This window comes from Microcaecilia unicolor, chromosome 5 (assembly GCF_901765095.1).
Source record: "Microcaecilia unicolor chromosome 5, aMicUni1.1, whole genome shotgun sequence".
NCBI lineage: Eukaryota > Metazoa > Chordata > Amphibia > Gymnophiona > Siphonopidae > Microcaecilia > Microcaecilia unicolor.
In genome coordinates, this window is record NC_044035.1 from 1,970,724 (window position 1) to 1,998,076 (window position 27,353).

At 47.2% G+C, this 27,353-nt stretch overlaps 1 protein-coding gene across 1 annotated transcript in view; it reads right to left on the reverse strand.

Annotated features, from left to right (window-relative positions):
• Positions 1-1,552: 1,552 nt before the first annotated feature.
• Positions 1,553-27,353, reverse strand: part of ACADSB (acyl-CoA dehydrogenase short/branched chain) — a 73,889-nt gene continuing 48,088 nt past the window's right edge. The window contains 9 exon segments of the mRNA XM_030202561.1: positions 1,553-1,765; positions 2,847-2,946; positions 6,101-6,145; positions 6,147-6,239; positions 6,650-6,668; positions 6,670-6,700; positions 6,703-6,736; positions 10,877-10,969; positions 26,836-26,961. Coding sequence (XP_030058421.1) covers positions 1,695-1,765; positions 2,847-2,946; positions 6,101-6,145; positions 6,147-6,239; positions 6,650-6,668; positions 6,670-6,700; positions 6,703-6,736; positions 10,877-10,969; positions 26,836-26,961 — 612 coding nt within the window. The 3' untranslated portion in view covers positions 1,553-1,694.

The following is a 27,353-nucleotide window of genomic DNA, read 5'->3' on the forward strand; positions in this document are numbered from 1 at the left end:
GGGCTTTCTCCTGCTTCACCATGTGACTTCCCAGCATGTATGACTGTAACATAGTAACACCACACTGCAGTCCCCTCCCTCAAACAAGCCGACTACCCCAGGGAACTTATGCTGCTCCTCCACACACAGCAATCCACCCCCACCCCAAGAGAAACAGGAACTCTGGCTGCCAAAGAAATAGAGGAACTCCGATGAGCAAGCTCTCTAAAAGTATTTCTTTCCCCCCCTTCCCCACAAACAGGAGCTCTTTGTCTTTCAGGTACCAGTTCCCTAGTCACAGGCTCTCAAGAACCCCCTCTCAAGAGAAGGGAAGGGGGGGAGCAAGGCACAATAAGACAAACCCCACCACTATGCAAGGGGTAAAGATGGGGAAGGGAAACGGAACACCTGGGTATAACACCTCAGGGCTCAAAGGGTAACTGCAGCCTACCCAGCCCCTTCCTTGAAGAATTAAGATACATGTATATAATTTTTTTTTTGTTTGGCACTGACTGAGGGGGAAAAATCACTACCTAAAGTGTCCTCAGAAATTTAGGCATTTCAGAACAGAACAGGTTGCATAGGATAGCATGTTCTATCACTTGCTGGATACTGAGAAATACTGGCTGGCAGAGAGCTGCACAGGATAGTTATGGAATGATGTCACATCAGAGCTTCTCAGCCTCCAGCTTCTGGTAGGAGCGCATAATCCATTATTCTGGAATGGTCTGGAGGGACAATGAGGAATGAACCATTACTTCCCCCAACAGAGTTCAATGGTCTGAAGTTCCCTGGTGTCTTGGGAGGTCTCTAAAAACAGAACCAGGGGGCTCCAGCTTTGACCCAGAGAGGGTGGATAATGCAACAACCTCCTTTAACCCTTTTTCAAGCTGGGTGTCACATTTGCCAGGTTCACGGGAAAGGTTCCCGCTACAAGGTGGAAGTGCTTTAGAAGGTGTAAGTCAACGGATATATAGCAATGCCATAGCTGTAGAAGACAGGAATATGCTTTCACCAATGCCAGCACATACACAGAATGTATTTTATTTAAATTTACTGCCCACTGAGGGCCTAGGAACGATTATGAACAGCATGAGAGAAGAATGACCTGCACCATATCCATGAACTTAATTACCACTTCTATGAAACTAAACAGTAAAGCTTGGCAGAAGTATTGCACAGTGAATCAGTGTAAGAATGAGCTGCCTCTCATCCTATTACTTATGTGTACTGTGATCAATAATCAATTATGCTTACCCTCCCCTCTCTAAAACACTTACCTCCAGTGAGAATAGCTTTTGCCTTCTGTGTGTTGCACAGATAAACGGCATTTTGTTTAGAAGACATAAAATTAATCCCTACTAATGCTGGTTCTGTTTGACTGTAAGGTAGCTCCGGGACCAACAGCTACGTCTGACTGGGTGTAAACTTAGCCATATTAGATGGCAGGTTCACCACCTTTTTTAAAGGGAGCCATCTGCAGGTACCTAATTCCTGGTGCCACTTCTCAGAATAAAAGTGGTAAGTGCTCTGGAGTCCTTCATAATTATTGATTTATTCTGCTGGTGCATTTAAAATATTATGCACCATTTGAAACTACCAGACGAGCTGATAAGAAAGCCTGGATTTCTGAGTTCTTGGCATAGCTCCCAGCCGTCCCTGGGATTCACACAGTAGCAGTGAAAATACTCTGAACTGGAGATTTCCTTTCACACTCAGTACTCTGCATCTAGGCATTTTGCCATAGTGTTCAATTGGATGTTGGATGATCCTTCATATATTGTGCCTGAAACACAGGAAAAAAAACCAGAAGGGTAAAGGAAACCTTGCCTATTCACTTGGATTCAGCATTCAAACCTTTTGAGAAGCCAGTCTTAAGGACACCTCCAGCTAGGCAAATATCACAAAACATGTATGACACAGAGTTATGTTGCTGCCTTCCTTGCATGCAAATCTCTCTCATGCATATTCACTGCACACATCCTTAACATTTGACTGGTTGAGGCTCACATAAGAGAACATAAGTGTTGCCAGCATCCTGTTTCCAACAGTGGCCAATAACATCCCCAAAACAATACAATACATTTCATGCCGCTTATCCTAGAAATAAGCAATGGATTTCCCCAAGTCCATTTTAATAATGGCTTGTGGACTTTCTTTTAGGAAGCTATCCAAACCTTTTTAAACCCCGCTAAGCTAACTGATTTTACTACATTCTCTGGCAACAAATTCCAGAGTTTAATTACACGTTGAGTGAAGAATTATTTTCTCCAATTTGTTTTTAATCCACTACTTTGTAGCTTCATTGCATGCCCCCTAGTCCTAGTATTTTGGAAAGAGTAAACAAGCAATTCATGTCTATGTGTTTCCACTCCACTCATTAGTTTACAGATCTCAATCACATCTCCCCTCAGTCATCTTTTCTCCAAGCTGGGTTATTTATTACATTTGTACCCGCGCTTTCCCACTCATGGCAGGCTCTATGCGGTGGGCAATGGAGGGTAAGTGACCTTGCCCAGAGTCACAAGGAGCTGCCTGTGCCGGGAATTGAACTCAGTTCCTCAGTTTCCCAGGACCAAAGTCCACCACCCTAACCACTAGGCCACTCCTCCACTAATCTAGAAGCATCTGAAGGCAGAGGGGCACAGTAGATGGGAATCAGGCTGTGAGGTGGAGGTGTATGACCCATAGAGACGGGTCAAAGCCTGTGTGTGTGTGGGGGGGGGGGGGGGGGGGGTGAGATGGAGGGATATGGTAGGAAAGAGCCTGGGACTCATACAGAAGAGTTCCTACTAACATGAAGCAGTCACTCCCCCCTCCCCAGAAAATGACAGGTGGTGAGCTGCAGCCTCCGTCACTGCTCTTACCTATCTTGCAGTCTCGGTAGTATTTCTCGATTGGATAATCTTTAGTAAATCCAACGCCACCCATCCATTCAATGCATTTACTGGTAGTGAGTGTTGCAACCTGAGGGATAAAAAATGTTGCTGATCAATGCACAGTCTCTACTGAATGCCGTGCAGAGGACACATCTTGTCAATTGCTACTGCTCTTCCCTTTCTTCGCTGCTGCCACCCACTCCCGTAACAAAGCAGGTGCCATTTAGACCAAGGTCCACTGAGCCCAGCATCCTCTCTCTAACAGTGCAGAATATGGGTCATGAGCCCAAAGTGTAGATCCATTCCTTAATGCTGATACGCAGAGATAAGTCTACCAGAGACTTTTCTTCCAGGTTATCAGGGTAAACAAGTTCTGTTGAATTACTTAAATAAAAAGACTTGACCTACATCTGTGACTAGGTTTCAAGGATTATTCTCTCTTCATCAGAGAAATACAGTTAGCCAAGTTACTTACCTGTAGCATGTATTCTCTGTGGACCGCAGAATGCAAGTCCACACAACTGGGTGATGACATTCAGAACTCTCTGGGTAGTGCCAGTCGGGGAGGACTACTGAGTACTTATCATTTTTATAGTGCTACTAGACATACGCTACATAAGAATAGCCATACTGGGTCAGACCGATGGTCCATCTAGCCCAGCGTCCTGTTTCCAACAGTGGCCAATCCAGGTCACAAGTACCTGGCAGAAACCCAATTAGTACCTACATTCCATGCTACACCTAAGGAGCAGGAATGTGCGAGACCATGGTGCAAGCACTTTGCTGTCCCTAAAGTGATACAGTGGAGAAGAAGTAATGTCACCTTGGGCACGTTGAGTTAAACAGGCAGATCACAGTGGCAACAACTAAGATTTGAACCTGAAAAGGTACCTTCAGAAAAGGACATAAAGAGGGGCAATGTTTGATATCATGCCTAAATCCGACTTTGGACGTGAGGCAAAAAGGGCGGAGCCTGGAGTTGGCGGTGGTGGAGACATCTGAGGCTGGAATGTACTGTTTCATTTACACCTTTGCAGGGTGGAAGGGAGTCAGTGATCACTGAAGGAATAAGGGGGTGTCATTCCTTTATTCCTGCAGTGGTCATCTGGTCATTTAGGGCACTTTTTTGTGGCTTATTTGTTAATAAAACAGGCCTAGACCAAAAAGTCCAATTTATAGCCCTGGATGCTTTTGTTTTGTTCCATTATGGCAGAAAAATGTTAGGACTGCCCAGATCCTGCACTTAAACACGCTCCTAGCATGCCCCTTTGTGATTCGAATGCACTTCTGATGGACTTCATAGAAAAATGTCTAAAAATTGGTTTTGAAAATACCAATTTGGGTGCTTTTGTGAGAAAAGGACATTTTTCTCTTTTGAAAATGAGCCCCATAGTGTTACAAAAAGTAGCAGCATCTTGCTGTCCCCAAACTTACCTCATGAGCCCACTAGGGACAGAGAAAGTACCTGCCTAAAAAGTGTAAACCACTTTGATTGTACCAAAGAAAGGCGGTATATAAAATCCAATTACCCATATAATGGAGAGGAAGTGACGTCACAGTTCAAACTCCTCTTATCGACCTTGACCTATAAGTGCATTCACTCTGCAGCTCCTCAGTACCTCTCCACTCTCATCTCTCCCTACATTCCTCCTCAGGAACTCCGTTCACTGGGTAAATCTCTCTTATCTGCACCCTTCTCCTCCACTGCTAACTCCAGCCTCCGTTCCTTTATCTTGCTGCACCATATGCCTTGAATAGACTTCCTGAGCTGGTACGTCAAGCTCCATCTCTGTACACCCGAGGGGGGGGGACGGGGACTATAAGATGTGGAGAGTGCGGACCTGTTCAAGAAGCTTGACTTGTCTTTAGGAGGGGAGGGGGGTATCTTATGTGGATCCCAGCTAAATGTCACATAATCTATAGCAACCAGGACAGCCGGCATGGCCTTAGATAATCAATTGCCAGTGCTCGGACATGGCCAAGGAGTGGAGGAGTAGCCTAATGGTTAGTGCAGTGGCCTGAAAACCAGCTCCTTTGTCTCTGGGCAAGTCTTTTAACCCTCCAATGCACCAGGTGCAAAGTAAGTACCAGTATATAATATCTAAACCACTCTGTAACCACAGTAAGCTGTCTTGAGCAGGGACTGTCCTTCCCCATGTTTTAACTTGTACAGCGCTGCGTAACCCTAGTAGCGCTATAGAAATGCTAAGTAGTAGTAGTAGTAGAAAGGCAGTAAATCAATCCCATCCCCTTCCCTTTCCTTTTCCCAATCACTGACTATCCGGGCCAATTCGCATTTTAAAAAACTGAATATTGACTGGACTGTTATTCCACTGAGCCTTCAAAAACTCACTTTCCCTAGCAAAACCTATGCTCACAACCTCAGTAAACCAATGCTTTTGCAGCTTAAGACAAATATAAGCTTTTTTTCCTTTTTCAGTCTTCACACACAAGCAAATGCAGTTTCTGTTATCAAAAATTAAGATGCGCCATGTTGGGTAAAACTAAAAGTTCACTGAGCCCAACATCATGTCTCCAACTGCTCTCCATCTAGGTCGCAGGTACCCAGCTAATGCTAAGGAGTAGAATTCATTCCTTTTTGCTCATAAGCAGAGATAATCAGTGTCCTTCCTCACCTAGTTGGGAAATAATGCTTTATGCTACTTTTCCTCCAGGGGTACAAATCTCTTTTAAGCCATGCTATGCTACATGCCCTGACCACATCTTCCCGAAATAGAATTTCACAGCTTAATTACAAGTCGAGTGAAAAAAAATGTTTGTTTTTTTTAAAAATCTGCTACCTGTTATTTTCATGGAAAGTCTCCTAGGTCAAGTACTTTTTGAAAGGTAAACAACTGTTCCTATTTACTTGTGATTTTATAGATCTCCATCTTATCTCCTATCAATCACCTGTTCTCCAAGCAGGAGTCCTAATTCTTCAGCTTTCTTTCCCAGGTCAACTGTTGCATTTCCTTTATCATCATTCTGGTTGTCATTCTCTGTTCCACTAAATCATTTTTGAGATGGAGCAACCAGAACTTCACATGATCCTCAAGGTGTGCTTTTACTCTAGCGTTACTAGAAGACTGAAGGGAAGACAGGTCCGACTTTACTGGATCTCTCCACATAGGTCAATCAAAGAAAAGGTCCACAAATGACCATTACATAAACTGTGCTTGCCGGGGAGGTGCAGAAGCCGATACGCTCACACTGATTCTTGATGGGATGGACCTGGATCTTACCTCAGAGCAGTAATACTTGGCCATGGATGCCTCTTTAATGAAGGGAAACCCCAGCCTCCAGCAACCTAGCCACATTGTATGTTAGTAGCCTGGCTGCCTCCAGCTGTGTGGCCACATGTGCAATTTGATGCTGCATGCCCTGCAGAAAGACAGAAAGAATAGATCAGCTGTCCATGTCACATACCTTCAGACTACCAAGCCTAGACCCAGCACCTGTCTTCCTCTTTCCAACAGCAAAGATATTTAGAGCCTAAATTTTAACCCCCACAGACCGTCTATCTGGAATAGAAAGATCAGGGTGGATTGTAATGCTGTAATGCAGGATGGACATGAGCAGGGATGGACTCTTTAAAGGACAAAATGCCTGAGAGACAGACTGATAAAGGACCTACTGCACCAGAGAATGGGATCAGGGAACAGTAAGACTTGAAGTGAGTTTATGAAACAAAATGAAAAAGCGACAGTGATAGATATTCCTGAGTCTTCTTATAAACACTATAACAATTTACCAGAGGTAAATCATCAATTTCCACATAAAAAATACAGCACCTGAAAATCAAATATTCTTTCCAAACTGGACTCGCTGTTTTGTGTATGGGACGTATGGTCAAAGCATCCTTGTGCCAATCCTAACATCTGCAAAGCAAGAAAACAGAGTTATACTGGCAACTCAGCCTGTTGAAAACAACTGTCTCCTATTTATTTGGCAACTGAGGCTCGTATTCCCCCCCCCCCCCACCCCACCCCACATTCTAGCAGGGTACAAGCAACTCTGAAGGCTGAAGCTATGGAGCTTTGAACCCCTTGAGGCAGGTTAAGTACAGCTTTGCTAGGATGTGTGTGTGTGTCATCAAATAAAGCTGTGATGACCTGCAGAGTACAGTGTAAGAGCAGCTTGACGGACAGGGGGTGATGAGTTGTGACCACCAGCATGGTTTAATAAGAGCAGCTCTGAAGTGAATGAGGGGATGAAGCTGTGATCTACATGCAACTCAATAATACTAAGATGCAGACAGAAATCAAGCTGCGACAGGGGTGCAATCCAGTCTTTTGAACTGAGTACCATATAGTAACATAGTAGATGACGGCAGAAAAAGACCTGCACGGTCCACCCAGTCTGCCCAACAAGACAAACTCATATGTGTATACCTTACCTTGAATTTGTACCTGTCCTTTTCAGGGCACAGACCATATAAGTCTGCCCAGCAGTATTTCCTGCCTCCCAACCACCAGTCCGGCCTCCCATCACCGGCTCTGGCACAGACCGTATAAGTCTGCCCTCCACTATCCTCGCCTCCCAACCACCAACCCCTCTTCCCCCACCTGCTCCGCCCCCCCAATTTCGGCTAGCTTCTGAGGATCCATTCCTTCTGCACAGGATTCCTTTATGCATATCCCACGCATGTTTGAATTCCGTTACCGTTTTCATCTCCACCACCTCCCGCGGGAGGGCATTCAAGCGTCCACCACCCTCTCTGTGAAAAAATACTTCCAGACATCTTTCCTGAGTCTGCCCCCCTTCAACCTCATTTCATGTCCTCCTCGTTCTACCGCCTTCCCATCTCCGGAAAAGATTTGTTTGTGGATTATACCGCGTGTATGATTATCTCCCAGTTGGTGAGAGGTTATATGTGTGCTTGATGCAAAGAGCTCCTACATCTCAGATAACGAGTCTGTTTTCTGAGCAGCAGACTTAGTGGAGTTGAGGGAGACAGAGAGGTACATAAAGGAGGCCTACAGGGATGTTGTAGAGAAGTCCCACCTCCAGTCTGGCAGCCTCTTTGCTGCCTTGGAGGAAGGAGGTCTTCTGAAAGGACAGCATCATCATGGTGCAGCTGAAGTAATCCTGCAGCCAGGACCAGACCACCAAGGGATGCAATATCCTCTTCCACCGAGGATGTGTCCTTCAGGAGCTTATGCCCAGGAGGGAAGGGTTAGGACTGCAATTGTAGTTGATTTGATTATTAGGCATATAGATAGCAGGGTGGATGGTGGACATGAGATCGCCTGGTCACCTGCCTGCCTGGTGCAAAGATGGCGGACCTCACGAATCACCTAGATATGATTTAGAGGCATTTGATAAAGTACCTCAAGAAAGATTACAGAAGAAATTGGAGAGCCATGGAATAGTAGGTAGTGTTTTATTGTGGATTAAAAACTGGTTAAAAGATAGAAAACAGAGAGTAGGGTTAAATGGTCAGTATTCTCAATGGAGAAGGGTAGACAGTGGGTTTCCCCAGGGATCTGTGCTGGGACCGCTGCTTTTTAACATATTGCTGGTTGGGGGGGGGTGATAGAAAGAGAGAAAGGATTTGTGGGTCAGATCAACAGAATATCGTCAGCATAAAAATGGCATGAGACATCAAAGACTGTATAAGTATAGCAAGAAGGTTGAGGATGAGATTAAACAAAAGCGGGGGCAAAATAGGCATCCCTTGAGGGATGCCACAAGTCAAAGGTTGAGATGAAGATGTGGAAGAAGCAGTGATGACCTGAAACGAGCAACCCAAGAGAAAAGAAGAGAACTAAGCTAAGATAGAACCAGACATGCCTAAGGAAAAGAGGTGGGAAAGAAGTAGATCATGATTCCCAAGATCAAAAGCAACAGAGAGGTCTAGTGAAATAGCGAGGACTATAAGGGACTTCTCAGGATAAGAGTAAATTTCACTAAGAAGGGCTGTAAGGACTGTTTCTGTGCTAAAGTGAGGTCGGAAACCAGATTGGCGTGGGTGAAGGACAAGAGAGTTCTCAACAAAGTAGTAGCTTGGACAAAATCACAACAGAAAATAATTTTCTATTGTCTACCGCGGTGGCATTCCCGGTCGTAATTTGTAGTTGGAGCGCTCTGGACAGTTACCACGGGGGTAACACGTGAGCCCTTACCGCTAAGTCAATGGGTGGCGTTAAGGGCTCAGGCCATAAATAAACGCGTGTCGGTTTTCATTTTGCCGAATGTCCATTTCCCGGCCCAACCCCCCCTTTTTTTCCCCAGATGCAGTGAAGAAATAGTTCAACGCACGTCCAATATATGCACCCACAGTACCGAAGGTCACTTTTTGGCGCGCCTTTGTGAAAGGGCCCCTACAAGAATACGAGATAGAACTGAAATAGGCTTCCGACACTCCAAATACCCCAAACACAACACATATCCAGTTAAGGCATGTATAAAGCACATACAGCCTGCCAATTACAAGACAACTGTAAACCTCAATGTTTTATATAAATTGTAACATTCTATTTAAAACTTACTCTAAATTCCTATAAGCCACACTGAAGCTACCAATAGGTGGGAAAATGTGGGGTACAAATGCAGAAATAAATAAATTAAAAGAAATAAAATTTTAGATAGAAAACTGAGATTTGACACTGGACAGTCGTGTGCCAGAATTTGAGGATCTAAGGAGGGTTTCCTGAGGAGCGGTTTTCCAGCGAGATGGAAATTTACCAGAAGATAAACTAGAATTCAAAAGATGGAGAGACTGAGGAAGGGAGCCAAGATGAGAGGATTTCAACCACGCAGATGGGATGGGATCCACAGAACAGGAATTTGTTTCCATGAATGCTAGGATCTTAGCAAGAGAGAAAGAAGTCTGAAGTTGAAAAGATGACCAGTTAGACGCACTGAGAGAAAGACAAGGGCCGTGAGATAGAAATGGGGCAACCATAGGAGGTTTGAGAACTGAGTCCCAAGAGGGGGAAAGATTAGAAGGTATCTGAGAAAAAGTGGACCAATTAGGGAAGGAGAAGGGAGAGAAGCTAAAGGATCCGTCATTTTGTGGTAAAAAAAAAAAACGGGAAAAGGACTCAGCTTAGGGAATAAACTGGGATGAAGCCTCATGATTTGTGTGGTCAAATTACAGAAGACTGAATAGAGCTCTTTAGTAGAATTTGGGGCCTTAGTGATATGGCCCATGAAAAAAACAGCATTTAACAATTTTGAATAGAAAATTATCTCTGAGCCTCGATCTGTACTGAGCAAGATCAACAGGGGCTTTGGATCTCCACCAGAAGCGCTCAGCCCTCCGCAACTGGCTTTTAAGGAGTTCAGAATGGAACCAAGTATCCTTCTGGCAAGAAGGAGAAATAACAGACGGATGAAGAGGTGATAGACTATGTTGGAGAAAGACAAATGGAAGACAGTCATTTGTTCATCAAGACTTAAAGATTGAAAGTCGGGAGGAAAGGAGACCAGAGAGTCCGATAAGCTATCTGGATCAACATGAGTAGACTTCCGGAATGTTTCAACGAGACAGTTATACAATGAGACACAGAGAGCCGGACCAAAATGCCCTAAAATCTGTTCCATGTGCACACTCCTAGCCAGCACCCACTCTGTGAATGCTACTAGCAACTAGAATTTATATTAGCGCTTCAGGGTTCAGGCTAAAGTTTGCAGTCATGTGACCAACTGGAAAGCAACGATGGGGCACCAGAAACGTGGGTAGGATTCATCTGTGGTCATGTGACCAACTGGAATATTACGATTAGGCTCTAAAAACTGGGACCAGAAAGTTGGGTAGGTTTCATCTGCAGTCACATGACCAACTGGAACAAATATGGTGTGAAGGGGGGAGGAGGAAGCAGAGTCATGGGATGAAGCTGTGAGCTCCTTGCAGGGTACATGCACAGCAACTATAGGAGCTCAAAGGTAGAGCTTGGCCCTTGTCGCCTGTCCAGCCACCCTTGCAGGTATAGTGTGAGAGAGTTGTGGAGGGTCACCAGAGCCTTTCTGATTCCAGTATGGACTGAGAGCAGCTCTGGCTAATACAGACTCACCTGTGCAGCAATACCTATTCGTCCTCCATTCAGTGATTCAATAGCATGTTTATAGCCCTTTCCCAGTTCTCCCAGGATATTCTTCTCAGGGACCTTAAATATGAAAAATACAGAAGTCTGACAATCCCAAAACAATTAAATATAGAAATGTTGAGTATAAACTTTTCTCTACTACTAACTTATATGGGGGACACCTTGTGGGTATCTTCTAATACAAATCAAACCAAATGTGTTGAGATCTTCACCTTTATCATTAATAGGGAGGGAAAAGACCTCAGTGGCTATATGGCTATATATTATCCAAATATCAGAAATAGAACAGACCTTACAAAACTTATGTTAGTTAGCTTAGTTGAGCAAACTAAGCGAAGTTTCCCGTTGTTGTTAAATGCTGCATCTGCCATAGCTAGTTTCTAAAAATATCACAATAAGAAGAAATTAAATAAACAACTTAAAACATACATAAATTTGGGAAGGATTTTTCAACAACGATTGATTCTATCTAAGGTCTGCTTTATTTCCGGTATCTGGCTGATATACGGCCACTGAGGTCCTTTTCCTCCCTATAAATGATAATGGATGAATACCGAAGGTGAAGATTTTGACTTAACGTTTGGTTTGATGTGTATGAATTTACTAGTGGAGTCTTTGTTCCATCATATTTTTTTTATAACTTATTTCTTATTAGAATTTGAGAAAAAACCCCACAATAGAATAATGAACTGACATTCCTTGGACTAATTTTTATAATGGTTCCATCATATTTTGATTTTGGCATGTAATACTGCCCTATATGGAGGGGTACCCTTGGGAGTATTCCTCCAATACCGCTCATGCGAGTATTCTTTCTTCAAATATCCTTTAGAGAAGCACACCACATGATGTTTCCTCCCTCTAGTACTCCTGTATGGAGGGATACCCAGTGAGTATTCCTTCTTCTAATGCTGTCTATATGAAGGGACACCCAGTGATTACTCCTTCCTCTACTGCTGCCCCATGTGGAGGGACATTGTGTGACTATTGCTTTCTAATACTGCCCTGTATGGAGGGATACCCCGTCAGTATTCCTCCCTATAATACTGCCTAATATGAAGGAACACCCTATGAGTATTCCTTTGTCTAATGCTACCCTATATTTGTTTTTGTTACATTTGTACCCTGCGCTTTCCCACTCATGGCAGGCTCAACGCAGCTTACATGGGGCAATGGAGGGTTAAGTGACTTGCCCAGAGTCACAAGGAGCTGCCTGTGCCTGAAGTGAGAATCCAACTCAGTTCCTCAGTTCCCCAGGACCAAAGTCCACCACCCTAACCCTAGGCCACTCCTCCACTGTTGGTACTATTGGAGATTCTACATGGAATGTTGCTATTCCACTAGCAACATTCCATGTAGAAGTCGGCCCTTGCAGATCACCAATGTGGCCGCGCAGGCTTCTGTGAGTCTGACGTCCTGCACGTACGTATGTGCAGGACGTCAGACTCACAGAAACAGAAGCCTGCGCAGCCTTCTACATGGAATGTTGCTAGTGGAATAGCAACATTCCATGTAGAATCTCCAATAGTAGCAACATTCCATGTAGAATCTCCAATAGTATCTATTTTATTTTTGTTACATTTGTACCCTGCGCTTTCCCACTCATGACAGGCTCAATGCGGCTTACATGGGGCAATGGAGGGTTAAGTGACTTGCCCAGAGTCACAAGGAGCTGCCTGTGCCTGAAGTGGGAATTGAACTCAGTTCCTCATTTCCCCAGGACCAAAGTCCACCACCCTAACCACTAGGCCACTCCTCCACTCCTATATGAAGAGATACCCTGTGAATATTCTTCTAATACTGTCCTATATGGAGGAAAACCTTATAACTATTCCTTCCTCTAATAGTCCCTATATGGAGGGCCACCTTGCGAGGATTCCTCCTTTTAATACTGAGCTATATGGAAGGCCACCCTATGAATATTCCTTCTCTAATGCTGCCCTGTATGAAGGGATACCTTGTGAGTATTCCTCTAATACTGCCCTATATGGAGTGACACTATGACAGAACAGTGTGTTTTAAAGCTGTAAAACTGCCCTTATTAACTCTTGAAGTGCATTTCTACTACTACTAATTAACATTTCTAGAGCGCTACTAAGGTTACGCAGCGCTGTACAATTTAGCAAAGAAGGACAGTCCCTGCTCAAAGGAGCTTACAATCTAAAGGACAAAATGTCAAGTTGGGGCAGTCTAGATTTCCTGAATAGAGGTATAATGGTTAGGTGCTGAAGGTGACATTGAAAAGGTGGGCTTTGAGCAAGGATTTGAAGATGGGCAGGGAGGGGGGCCTGGTGAATGGGCTCAGGGAGTTTATTCCAAGCATGGGGTGAGGTGAGGCGAGGCAGAAAGGGCGGAGCCTGGAGTTGGCAGTGGTGGAGAAGGGTATTGAAAGGAGGGATTTGTCTTGAGAGCGGAGGTTACGGGTAGGAACGTAGGGGGAGATGAGGGTAGAGAGGTAAGGAGGAGCTGCAGATCAAGTGCATTTGTAGGTTAGTAGGAGAAGCTTGAACTGTATGCGGTACCTAATCGGAAGCCAGTGAAGTGACTTGAGGAGAGGGGTGATATGAGTATATCGGTCCAGGCGATAAACTCTAGTTTGGCCAGCAGGTGGTGCATGTTTTATGATAAAGCTGTTATAGAAAAGTGCATGCCCTCTTTTAGTTTCACTTAGTGAAGAAGTGAATCTATAGTACTGTGAGCAGTATACTTTTAAAACTTGACTGGGCTCTGATTGGCCTGGAGTTTGAAATTACCCAGTAGTTGTTGCTGGTTGTTGCTTCAGTCTTAGCCCAAGAGAAAAGAGAGACAAATCTCTTTGCTGAGGCTCAGTGAATTAAATGTCCTGATCTTCCCAGGTACTGTTTAGCTAGTATACAAATGTTTAGTTAATGTTATAATTGATCCATATTTCAGTTACCTGTTATTGTTCTGCTGATTGCATATTTTTGTTCATTGCTCAGTTTTTAAGACAATAAACAATTTAGTTTATTGCCTCTCTGTCTGGACTGATAAAGAATCCTGGTGCTTTGTGTGTTGGGTCTGTGAGTGCTTTCTGGGAACTGTGGGACCACTGGAAGTGTGGTTCCAGTAACCTAGAAATCACTGGGGATAATCTGAGAGCAGGAAACTCACTGTCACAACTGTCAGGAATAGTGAGCCCTTGGACCAAAGCCAGAGCAATGGCAGACAAATCACCTGGGCTGGCACAGGCAGGAATCAGAACAGACTGGACTAGGATAAACTAACACACTCAACAAGGCAGGACAGAGGTAACTAAACACAATGGACAACACAAGAACCAGATCCAGACGAGCCAAGGAAAAGAAGGCAAAGGGCCAGAACTGGAACCCAGACAGGACAAGGCAAGTCTCGGAACTGGATTAAAATTGGGACTGGGACCCAGAAGTGCAAGACAAGGCAAAACACGGAAGTAGATTAAAACTGGGTCCAGAAAAGGGCAAGACAAGGACAAGGCAAGGACTGGATCCGGACAGGACTAGACTGAAAGAGACAAGACAAAGCAGGAGCTAGGCAACAAGAATAACAGGAACTGGGACAGAACTAGGTCAAACATAGAGCAGGAGCAGAACCTGGCTCAAACACACAACAGGAACAGAACTTAGCAGAAACAGAGCTCAAGATCCAGGAAGCAACATAGCAGGCAAAGGATTAAGCAGACTATGGGAGGACAAACAAACAATGAAGCAATGTGCTTATAAAGGAGTAGGCTGATGTCACTAGTAGGAAATGAAGCAGAAGCAGGGAGACCAAAGCGAGGCTTGGCTTCAGGGACACCAAAGCGAGGCTTGGCTAACAGGAAGAACAACAACAGGAAATGAAGCAGGGAGACCAAAGCGAGGCTTGGCTTCAGGGACACCAAAGCGAGGCTTGGCTAACAGGAAGAACAACAGGAAATGAAGCAGGGAGACCAAAGCGAGGCTTGGCTTCAGGGATACCAAAGTGAGGCTTGGCTAACAGAAAGAAGAACAACAGGAAAAAAGGCAGACTGGGGAGGTCACAGAGCTAGATATAGAGAAACAGTAGGTCTGAACATAAGGGCATGGCCACAACCGTGACACTCACCCAGAGGCAGTTGTGACCCAGTTGGTGGAAGGAGGGTGCTAGTATAGAGAACAAGTGGCAGGTGAGCTGTGCTGGAGATAGACCCTCTAAGTGGTCGCTGGGTAGTCTCAGGTGGGTAGCTAGGCGTTTCGTGACAGACACCTTATAATTATTCCTTCCTCTAGTACTCCCTGTATGGATAGACACCCTGTGAGTATTCTGCCACCAACGCTGCCCTGTATTCAGTCCTCTAATACTACCCAATATGGCAGGACATCCCGTGAGTATTCAGTCCTCTAATACTACCCTATATGGAAGGACATGAGTATTCAGTCCTCTAATACTAGCCTATATGGGGGGACACCCTGTGATTATTCAGTCCTCTAATAGTGTTGTATTGTATTTACAGATTTCTATTCTGCCTTTCACAAATGCTACAAAGTGGATTAGAAATAAGAAACTTCAACATTTGAAGGAAATTGCAAAACTCCTTAAACATTTAAGAAAATTTTCCTATCAAAACATAAAATCACTGTCTCTCCGGAAAAAAAAGATAGGTTTTAATAGCTTTTCTAAATAAAATATATGGAGTAATTTGACGAATTTGGGTTGGAATGCTATTCCAAAACTTAATACTTTGTAAATCATTTAGGGAGCATTCTTTTGACTTTCAATTAACATTCTTCACTGCTGGTAAATCTAGTAATAATCTTTTCCCACTTCTTAAATAAGGTCTGCTGTTAGAAAAAATTGGAAGTCGAGCTACTGACTCTGCATTAAGCCTATAAACACTATCATAAACCATATATGCCAGTTTAAAATAGATACAACCATCAACCAATGTAATTCATTCAATAATGGACAGACTTCAGAATATCTCCCTGCACCATATATCAGTCCAGCAGAAGTATTTTGTAATAATTGAAGTTTCCTTCTGAGATGTTGAGTGAAGAAAAATTAGAGAGAATTACAACAGTCTAAGGGCCCTGTTTATTAAGCCGCGCTGTAGGCGTGCTAATTTTTTAGCAGGTGCTAACGATAGACACATAGACTTATAAGTGCATTCACTCTGCAGCCCCTCTGTCGCGGTTCTGTTGTCGCTCTGGTGTTGGTGAGCTCTCAAGTCTCCCCGAGCCCCACAAGGCCCCAGGAAACAGCCGAGCACCCCGAATCTTCACCCGCGGCGACCGCCGTTCACCGAGGGTTGAGCCCTCAGCTGCGGGCGGCCAGCAGGACTGCTGGAACCGCGGGGTGACGGCTGGCCTGTCTGGATGTGAGTACACAGTTCTTGGTGAAGGGCTTAGCCGGGCGGCTGGCTGAGCGCTGGGAACAAACACAGTCTGAGGGAGGTGGCTTAGCCACGGCCAGCTGAGCACTAGGAAACAACACAGTCTTCACAGGAGGTAGCTAGCAGGACGGCTAGCTGATACGAGGAACAAACGCAGTCTTCAAAGGAGATAGCTAGCAGGACGGCTAGCTGCCACGAGGAACAAACACAGTCTTCAAAGGAGATAGCTAGCAGGACGGCTAGCGGACACGAGGAACAAACACAGTCTTCAAAGGAGATGGCTAGCAGGACGGCTAGCTGACACGAGGAACAAACACAGTCTTCAAAGGAGATGGCTAGCAGGACGGCTAGCTGACACGAGGAACAAACACAGTCTTCAAAGGAGATGGCTTCTGAAACACGAAACGGAAGCACTGGACTCCTTCCGTGGCTCCGTTTAAATCCCCCGCTCGTTCCTTCGCTAGTGCCAGCTGGGACCAATCCCTTTCGCCCAGGCAGACCTAAGGGCCTGGATTGGCTCTCCCGCCCAGCGGGCGGAGCCTCTCAGGGGGGGTGCGCCAATCCGGCGCAAGTAGGCGGAGCTACCTCGCCGGCCCCGCTCCAGCGAGGAGAACGAACACGCCGGCGCCGCCATCTTGGCCGGCGGTTCTCCTTCTTCGAGACCGGCGCTTGCCTCTGTGGATCGCCGGCCTCGGAGCGGCCGGCGGCAGCGCCCGATCCCCCAGGCAGACTATCACCGCCCTCCCGGGTCCCATGGGCGCCCCGGCTCCCGCTCCTGTCCGCGGACCGCCAGGTAAGGGCCCGGAACGGGACAGTATCCTCCCCGGATGACCCCTTTTCCCGGGGCCCGGGCTTGGACGGATACCGGGCGTGGAAGGCTTTGACCAATTCTGGAGCATGTACATTAGCTACGGGTTCCCAGGAGTTGTCTTCGGGACCAAACGATTTCCATGATAGCAAATAATACAGTCTTCCCCGCCGCCACTTTGAATCAAGAATCTCTCCTACCTCATACTCCGGATCCGGGGCCACCTGGAGATCTTCCTCTTGGGATGGGTGCGGGTGCCACCCGGACCCCCGGAACCTCTTCAACAACGAGACATGGAAGGCGTTGTGCACTCGTAGGGTACTGGGTAACCGCAACCGATACGTTACTGGCCCAACTCGTTCTTGAATCGCAAATGGTCCCGCATATCGAGGTCCCAGTTTTCGGGAAGGCACTCGGAACCTCAGATGCTTCGTGCTCAACCATACCTTCTGTCCTGGTTGGAGCACCGGGGCGGCCCGCCGATGGCGGTCGGCAAAGATCTTATCCCTGGTCACGGTCTTCTGTAATTGTTCCCTGGCCATCTCCCAAACCTTCTGTAGGTCGGCCACGACTTGGTCCCCCGCCGGTGTTACTGCGGTAGAAGGGAACGGCCCTGGAAGCCGAGGATGTCGTCCGTATACCAGGAAGAACGGGGACTGTCCTGAGGATGAGTGGTCACTTTGGTTATAAGCGAACTCGGCCCAGGGAAGTAGAGAAACCCAGTTATCTTGTCGTTGGTTAACAAAAGCTCGCAAGAACCCCTTCAGTGTCTGGTTAATCCTCTCAACCATGCCGTTGGTTTGAGGATGGTAGGCGGATGAAAAATGGGTCTCTACTCCCAAGGCCGTGCACAAGGCTCTCCAGAAGCGTGAGGTAAATTGGGGTCCTCGATCACTGATGATCCGGCTGGGCAGCCCATGTAGTCGAAAAATGTGATGAATGAAGGCCTGGGCTAGAGAGGCTGCCGAAGGAAGGCTCGAGAATGGGACAAAGTGAGCCATCTTTGAGAACCGGTCTACCACAACCCAGATCACGGTATGACCCTGGGAACGAGGTAAATCAGTGATGAAATCCATGGATACCTCCGACCAGGGATTGGTCGGTACGGGTAGTGGTTGTAGGTCTCCCACGGGGGGTCCTCCTACTGGCTTGGTCCGTGCACACACCGGGCACGAGGTAACAAACTGGAGAATATCTCGTCTCATCTGTGGCCATTGATAATGTCTCGTGATGAATCGGAGAGTCTTTTGATACCCGAAGTGCCCGGCCCATCTAGACGAGTGTCCCCAGTGCATGACCTTTCCCCGATCGGCGGCCGCCACGAACTTCTGGATCGGTGCGATGTCCCCTGTAGCCGCACTGAGACAAGCGGGATCTAACATGGGATGAGTCTCCTTGGTCTCTTCCGGGACCTCAAATGCCCGAGAGAGTGAGTCTGCCGGAGTATTCTGGGACGCCGCCCGGAACACTAATTGAAAATGAAATCTGGCAAAGAATAATGACCACCGAGCCTGTCGGGGATTCAGCCGCTGGGCCTCTTGGAGGTATAGGAGATTCTTATGGTCAGTGATGACCGTAAACCGGTGTTCCGCTCCCTCCAGCAAGTGTCTCCACTCCTGCAATGCCAATTTCAGGGCCAGGAGTTCTCTATCCCCTACCGTATAATTCCGTTCGGCTGGGGAGAATTTACGTGAGAAGAAGGAGCACGGCTGACGCCGACCCTCAGGGTTGATTTGAGAAATGACCGCCCCGGCCCCTAGGGCGGACGCGTCCACCTCTACAATAAAAGGTTTCTCAGGATCGGGGGCCAGCAGAATTGACGCTGATTCAAAAGCCTCTTTTACCTGACGAAAGGCCGCTTGCGCCTCTGGCGGCCAATCCCTGACCCTCGCGTTCTTTTGAGTGAGCGCCGTCAACGGTGCTGTCAATCGAGAGTACTGGGGAATAAACTGGCGATAGTAATTAGCGAAGCCCAGGAATCGTTGTAGGGCCTTCAGTCCCATCGGTTGCGGCCACTCTCGAATGGCCCGGAGTTTGTCTGGCTCCATCTGTAACCCCCCTGGAAGCAGGATATACCCTAAAAAGGGTAAGGACCGCTGATGGAAGGCGCATTTACTGAGCTTAGCAAATAGATGGGCTTGTCGTAAGCGGTGCAGCACCGCGCGAACATGGCCCGGATGCTCCATGGGGTCCTTAGAATAAACCAGGATGTCGTCCAGATATACAATCACCGTGGAGTTTAGCAAATCCTCTAGCACGTCGTTGATAAGACGTTGAAACACCGCAGGGGCATTGCAGAGGCCGAACGGCATCACCCGATATTCGAAATGTCCCTCGTGGGTGTTGAAGGCCGTTTTCCATTCGTCCCCTGACCGGATTCGCACTAAATTGTAGGCCCCCCGCAAATCCAATTTAGTGAACATCTGAGCTCCTTGCAGCCTGTCAAAGAGCTCGGGAATGAGCGGTAGCGGAAACCGATCTTTCACGGTGATGGCATTTAATCCCCGATAGTCAATACAAGGTCTCAGGGACCCATCCTTCTTGGTAACGAAAAAGAACCCTGCCCCGGCTGGGGATGTAGAAGGCTGAATGAACCCTTTTCGCAGGTTCTCACGGATGTATTCTTGCATCGCCTTGGATTCTCCTCGGGACAGTTTGTACAGTCGGCCCCGTGGGGGTACCGCATCCGTCTTCAGATTAATGGCACAGTCAAAAGACCTATGAGGCGGTAGCACCTCCGCTTCCTTGGGATTAAACACGTCTGCAAAGTCTCTATAATCCATAGGCAGCGAGCCCAGTTCCACCTGTCCCTCGTTGGGCAACATATTTAAGGCCGGACAGCTGCCAGCCCGACCTTTACAACAGGTCTCCTGACAGGAATTACCCCAGGCTTGAATTCTTCCCCCGGCCCAGTCGATAACCGGGTTGTGGTACCGTAACCACGGTAATCCCAGGACCACTGGGTGAATGGTCCGGGATAATACTAAGAATTCGGCCTCCTCCCGATGATCCTCCCCCACCTGCAATCCCAACACGGGGGTGATCTCCGTAACCGGCTGGGGAAGGGTAGTCCCTTGGATGGAGGTTATTCGCAGCACCGGCCTCCGCGGGAGCGTGGGCCAGCCCATTTTCTGCAGCAGTTCGAGTCCAATAAAGTTGCCCCCTGACCCCGAGTCCACCAGGGCCCGGGTCTGGATCGTGGCCTCCTGCCACCATAATGTTACTGGTAGGATGATCAGGGAGTCCGGTAGGGGAGCGGAGTGCCCCAAGAACCCTCCCCTCAGGGTGCCTTGGGGAGCGCATTTCCCGGCCGGACGGAACAAGTCCGGAGGAAATGTCCAGCCTTGCCACAATAGAAGCACAGCCCGTTCGACTGTCGTTGCTGTCTTTCGGAGGGTGTCAACCGTTGACGGCCCATCACCATCGGCTCTTCCCCGGGCTCCGTGGAGTCCCGGTTCCCCTGGCGAGGGGACGGCCCTTTGCCCGTCCGGGGGGTCCCTCGTGCCCCCTTCTGTCGCTCCGCCCGGGCTCTGGCTCGCTCCTGGAATCGGGTGTCTACTCGTATACAGAGCGAGATGAGGGCATCCAATTGTCCGGGAATCTCCCGTCCCGCCAATTCGTCCTTGATTCGTTCTTGTAAGCCTTCCATAAAAATGGCCATCAAGGACTCCGGATTCCAACGCAGCTCCGTGGCTAAGGTTCGAAACCGGATGGCATAGTCGGCCACCGTGCCCTCTCCCTGATGAATCCGGAGCAGCTCCGACGCCACGGAGGAGGGTCTCCCCGGAAGGTCGAACACCATCCGGAACCGGCGCTGAAATTCACTATAATCATCCAAAATAGGGTCCTGTTGTTCGTTCAGGGGGGCCACCCAGTCCTGGGCCCTCCCTACGCAAAGGCCCATAATGTAGCCCACCTTACTTTGGTCCGAAGCAAATGCCTCCGGTTGCATCCGGAAGGCCAGGTTACACTGGTTAAGGAACCCCCGACAACCTCCAGGGGTCCCATCGTATCGTGCTGGTTCAGGGAACCGAGGTCGCATGCGGAACCCTCCCACATGGGGAGCCGCTGCGGCCCCCTGGGCCGCAGCGGCCTGGTTCTGTACCTGAAGCGTGGAAAGTTGAGAGCATACGTTCTGGAGCGCCCCAGACAGGGCATTAAGCTGTTCCTGTTGCTGCTGGAGAACCTTGGCCAGGTCCCGTAGATCAGGTTGCGTCGGCGAGCTCATGGCTTCCGTTTTCTGTCGCGGTTCTGTTGTCGCTCTGGTGTTGGTGAGCTCTCAAGTCTCCCCGAGCCCCACAAGGCCCCAGGAAACAGCCGAGCACCCCGAATCTTCACCCGCGGCGACCGCCGTTCACCGAGGGTTGAGCCCTCAGCTGCGGGCGGGCCAGCAGGACTGCTGGGACCGCGGGGTGACGGCTGGCCTGGCTGGATGTGAGTACACAGTTCTTGGTGAAGGGCTTAGCCGGGCGGCTGGCTGAGCGCTGGGAACAAACACAGTCTGAGGGAGGTGGCTTAGCCACGGCCAGCTGAGCACTAGGAAACAACACAGTCTTCACAGGAGGTAGCTAGCAGGACGGCTAGCTGATACGAGGAACAAACGCAGTCTTCAATGGAGATAGCTAGCAGGACGGCTAGCTGCCACGAGGAACAAACACAGTCTTCAAAGGAGATAGCTAGCAGGACGGCTAGCGGACACGAGGAACAAACACAGTCTTCAAAGGAGATGGCTAGCAGGACGGCTAGCTGACACGAGGAACAAACACAGTCTTCAAAGGAGATGGCTAGCAGGACGGCTAGCTGACACGAGGAACAAACACAGTCTTCAAAGGAGATAGCTAGCAGGACGGCTAGCTGACACGAGGAACAAACACAGTCTTCAAAGGAGATGGCTTCTGAAACACGAAACGGAAGCACTGGACTCCTTCCGTGGCTCCGTTTAAATCCCCCGCTCGTTCCTTCGCTAGTGCCAGCTGGGACCAATCCCTTTCGCCCAGGCAGACCTAAGGGCCTGGATTGGCTCTCCCGCCCAGCGGGCGGAGCCTCTCAGGGGGGGTGCGCCAATCCGGCGCAAGTAGGCGGAGCTACCTCGCCGGCCCCGCTCCAGCGAGGAGAACGAACACGCCGGCGCCGCCATCTTGGCCGGCGGTTCTCCTTCTTCGAGACCGGCGCTTGCCTCTGTGGATCGCCGGCCTCGGAGCGGCCGGCGGCAGCGCCCAATCCCCCAGGCAGACTATCACCGCCCTCCCGGGTCCCATGGGCGCCCCGGCTCCCGCTCCTGTCCGCGGACCGCCAGGTAAGGGCCCGGAACGGGACACCCTCACTATCTCTCCACCCTCATCTCTCCCTACACTCCTTCCCACGAACTCCGTTCACTAGGCAAACCTCTCTTAATTGCACCCTTCGCCACCATCACTAACTCCTGGACTCCGTTCCTTTATCTCGCCGCACCTTATGCCTGGAATAGGCTTCCTGAGCCGTTACGTCTAGCTCCATCCCTGGCCGCCTTCAAAACCGGGCTAAAGGCCTACCTGTTTGATGCTGCTTTTGACTCCTAACTTGTCACTTGCTTGTAACCTATATCTTGTCTTCCTCTCTTCAATAGTCTCTTCCCTATGTATCCTTCTGTCTGTCCTACCCTTATCCCTTATTGGTCCTATCTGTCTGTCCTGATTTAGATTGTAAGCTCTTTTGAGCAGGGACTGTCTTTTCTTCATGTTCAATTGTAAAGCGCTGCGTACGACTGGTAGCGCTATAGAAATGATTTATAGATAGACACAACCATAGGAATATAATGGCAAACCTACAGCGCAACTTAATAAACAAGGCCCTAAATGTGGTAACAGAATAACTTAAGCAATAGGTCTAAAGTATACAGGACTTAAACTCAATCTAATAGATTTAATCAACGCAATGTAAAGAAAAAGTTTCTCACCAACTCGCTCATCTGATGTTTGAATGATAAGAGTCCAATATTATACCCAATACCCTCGATTTTTCTTCAAATTTAAGAATGGCCCCTGAAGATAAAACTATATTCACTGTTGAGATTTGTTGGTAATCCTCAAATCATAAGAATGTGGTCTTTTGTGTATTTTCAATAAGATTGGATTTGGCCCAATCTTCTATTACAGAGATAACATATTTCACATGTAAGATAGTATCATCTACAATGGATAAAACCGAACTGCAAAAAATGTCGTTTGTATAAGACAATGAAAAAAAATGCCTAAGCTATCTTTCTACAGAGCTTAAAATACATTGAACAGTTGAGGACCTAAAGGTGACCCTTGAGGTACTCCACTTTGATAACCAGCTTGATGATTTTTGTCCATTTTTAACTATAGTGTACTTTCTGTAACTCAAAAGACCATTGAACCGACTGAGAACAGACCCTGCTAATACCAACTCACTCAATCTATGCAGCAACAAATCATGATCCACTGCATGGAATGAAGTGGAGATATCAAATTGTAACAATACTACATTTCTACCAATTGTAAGATGTTTTCTTATCTCTGAAACAAGAGTGATCAAAAGGGGTCTCAGAACTGTGTAGGAACCATAAACTATGTTGGGAATTATGTAAATACTAGTAAAACAGGCCCGTTTCTGACATAAATGAAACGGGCGCTAGCAAGGTTTTTCTCGGAGTGTGTATGTTTGAGAGAGTGTGTGTGAGATTGACTGTGTGAGAGAGTGAATGTGCGAGTGTGTGTGTGTGACAGAGAGAGAGTGAGACTGCTGGGTGTGAGTGTGTCTCCTCTGTCGCCTGCCCCCCCTCCAGCCACCCAGTGATTCTCCTCTGTCCCCTGCCCCCCCTCCAGCCACCCCGCGATTCTCCTGTCCCCTGCTCCCCCTCCAGCCACCCAGCGATTCTTCTGTCCCCTGCCCCCCCTCCAGCCACCCAGCAATTGTCCTCTCTCCCCTGCCCCCCCTCCAGCCACCCTGCAATTCTCCTCTCTCCCCTGCCCCCCCTCCAGCCACCCTGCAATTCTCCTCTCTCCCCTGCCCCCCTCCAGGCACCCAGCGATTGTCCTCTCTCCCCTGCTCCCCCTCCAGCCACCCAGTGATTCTCCTCTATCCCCTGCCCCCCCTCCAGCCACCCCGCGATTCTCCCTGTCCCCTGCTCCCCCTCCAGCCACCCAGCGATTCTTCTGTCCCCTGTCCCCCCTCCAGCCACCAGCAATTGTACTCTCTCCCCTGCCCCCCCTCCAGCCACCCTGCAATTCTCCTCTCTCCCCTGCCCCCCCTCCAGCCACCCTGCAATTCTCCTCTCTCCCCTGCCCCCCCTCCAGGCACCCAGCGATTGTCCTCTCTCCCCTGCTCCCCCTCCAGCCACCCAGAGATTCTCCTCGCTCCCCTGCCCCCCTCCAGCCACCCATCGAGTCTCCTTGCTCCCCTGTTTACCTCCGTCGAAGCGGCCGTGTCTTTGAAAGCCCTGCCCGTTTGTAGCCTTCCCTTCGACTTCGTTCCCTCAGAGTCCCGCCTTCTGATGTCATTTCCTCTTTCCGTGAGGGCAGGACACTGAGGGAACGAACTGGAAGGGAAGGCTATAGACGTTGAGGTTGTGCCTCCTGCTGCTATCCTGTGGTTGGTCAGTGCTGTTTCTGACGAACCCGGAAGTTCGTGACATCAGTACAGGAGATGGATACAGCAGGAGCACGAACTCTTCAAAGCTTCACTGCTACGGCGTCAGCTTCAGAACGTTGGAGGTGCTTTTTATTATATAGGATGTTGAGGACGTAAGATACTCATAGAATTGGATGTTAATAATAAATTCCAGGAGTTTTGCCATCCAGGGAATACTCGCAGCTGGTCTCAAATTATCTAGCATTGTCAAATCTCCTGCCAGTTTCTTTGGTAATGGGGTGAAGGCTATTCCCGCTACCTCCCTAGCATAAACACCCTCTGTTATGGAAGCATTAACAAAGTTGGTTAACCAATGTAAAATGCGCAAATGGATTTTCTCTAAATAAAAAGATGGACAACTGTCCAACTAACACCCCATATTTTGTAATTTTCTAAAAATTTTCATTATCCTAGTAGATGAAACTAAAGTACTTACTATTGGAGATTCTAGATGGAATGTTGCTACTATTGGAGATTCTACATGGAATGTTGCTACTATTGAGATTTTGTTGCTACTATTTGAGATTCTACATGGAATGTTGCTACTATTGGAGATTCTATATGGAATGTTGCTACTATTGGAGATTCTATATGGAATGTTGCTACTATTGAGAATCTGTTGCTACTATTGGAGATTCTACATGGAATGTTGCTACTATTGAGATTCTGTTGCTACTATTGGAGATTCTACATGGAATGTTGCTACTATTGAGATTCTGTTGCTACTATTGGAGATTCTACATGGAATGTTGCTACTATTGGAGATTCTATATGGAATGTTGCTACTATTGAGAATCTGTTGCTACTATTGGAGATTCTACATGGAATGTTGCTACTATTGAGAATCTGTTGCTACTATTGGAGATTCTACATGGAATGTTGCTACTATTGAGATTCTGTTGCTACTATTGGAGATTCTACATGGAATGTTGCTACTATTGAGATTCTGTTGTTACTATTTGAGATTCTACATGGAATGTTGCTACTATTGAGATTCTGTTGTTACTATTTGAGATTCTACATGGAATGTTGCTACTATTGAGATTCTGTTGTTACTATTTGAGATTCTACATGGAATGTTGCTACTATTGGAGATTCTATATGGAATGTTGCTACTATTGAGATTCTGTTGCTACTATTTGAGATTCTACATGGAATGTTGCTACTATTGGAGATTCTATATGGAATGTTGCTACTATTGAGATTCTGTTGCTACTATTTGAGATTCTACATGGAATGTTGCTACTATTGGAGATTCTATATGGAATGTTGCTACTATTGAGAATCTGTTGCTACTATTGGAGATTCTACATGGAATGTTGCTACTATTGGAGATTCTATACGGAATGTTGCTACTATTGAGAATCTGTTGCTACTATTGGAGATTCTACATGGAATGTTGCTACTATTGGAGATTCTATATGGAATGTTGCTACTATTGAGATTCTGTTGCTACTATTGGAGATTCTACATGGAATGTTGCTACTATTGAGATTCTGTTGTTACTATTTGAGATTCTACATGGAATGTTGCTACTATTGAGATTCTGTTGTTACTATTTGAGATTCTACATGGAATGTTGCTACTATTGAGATTTTGTTGCTACTATTGAGATTCTACATGGAATGTTGCTACTATTTGAGATTCTACATGGAATGTTGCTAGTGGAGGATTAGCCTAGTGGTTAGTGCAGCGGACTTTGATCTTATGTAAACCATTTTGAATGTAGTTGCAAAAACCACAGAAAGGCAGTATATCAAGTCCCATTTCCCTTTCCCTATATGAGTTATAACTGGCTTGAGTATCCTTATTTACTACTTTATTCTAATACTGAGCGATACGGGTGCACTGTGTTCTAATTCTTCCTTCTAGAGAGACACCATCTCTATTTCTGACTCTTATATTGCCTAGGGAGATACAGTGTGGATATTCCTCACTATGGAAAGATACCCCTTCAGCACTGATTATTATACAGTCTACTACTGCTCCTCAATAAATAACAAATTTCTTTCATCCTAGGAGGCCTTAAATCTTGTGCTGGAATCCCGATACAAAGACATACAATTTGTACACTGAACCTCATGTTCTCCCACCACAGGAATGTTGAGACTATTCCTCAGGCTACAGCAAACTAACCTTAACACTGTCAAAGGAGAGTGTGCAGGTGGATGATGCTCGGAGTCCCAGCTTATCCTCTTTCTTCCCGATGTGCAGGCCCTCAGTTTCTCTAGGAACGATGAAGCATGTAATGCCTTTGTAACCCTGACAGAGAAAGCAAAATACAGTGAGACCCATTGTCCAGGTAGAGAAAGACACATTCCCAATAGAAGGCACTGCACAGGAAGGCCTGGCAAAATCACAAAGGCAAGATATAACAAAACTCATTGCTACCACAACTGCCTGCGCAGTAAAACACCCACCTAGTAATAATAGCAGGCACTGTAAGACCCTGTCATGAGTGAGGCACCCACGCTTACTTAATAGTCTGAAGCGTTCAAGTAGCCTCTGACTGTGCAGTCAAGAGCATATTTCCCAGTGAGCTATGATGGGTTGAACGCCTCTAGGTAAGTTAAAATTATTTCTCATTCCTACTGCCTTCTAACTGTAAGCATGAAGCAGATACCACAGGAAGAAAACAATAATGGGCTTATGTA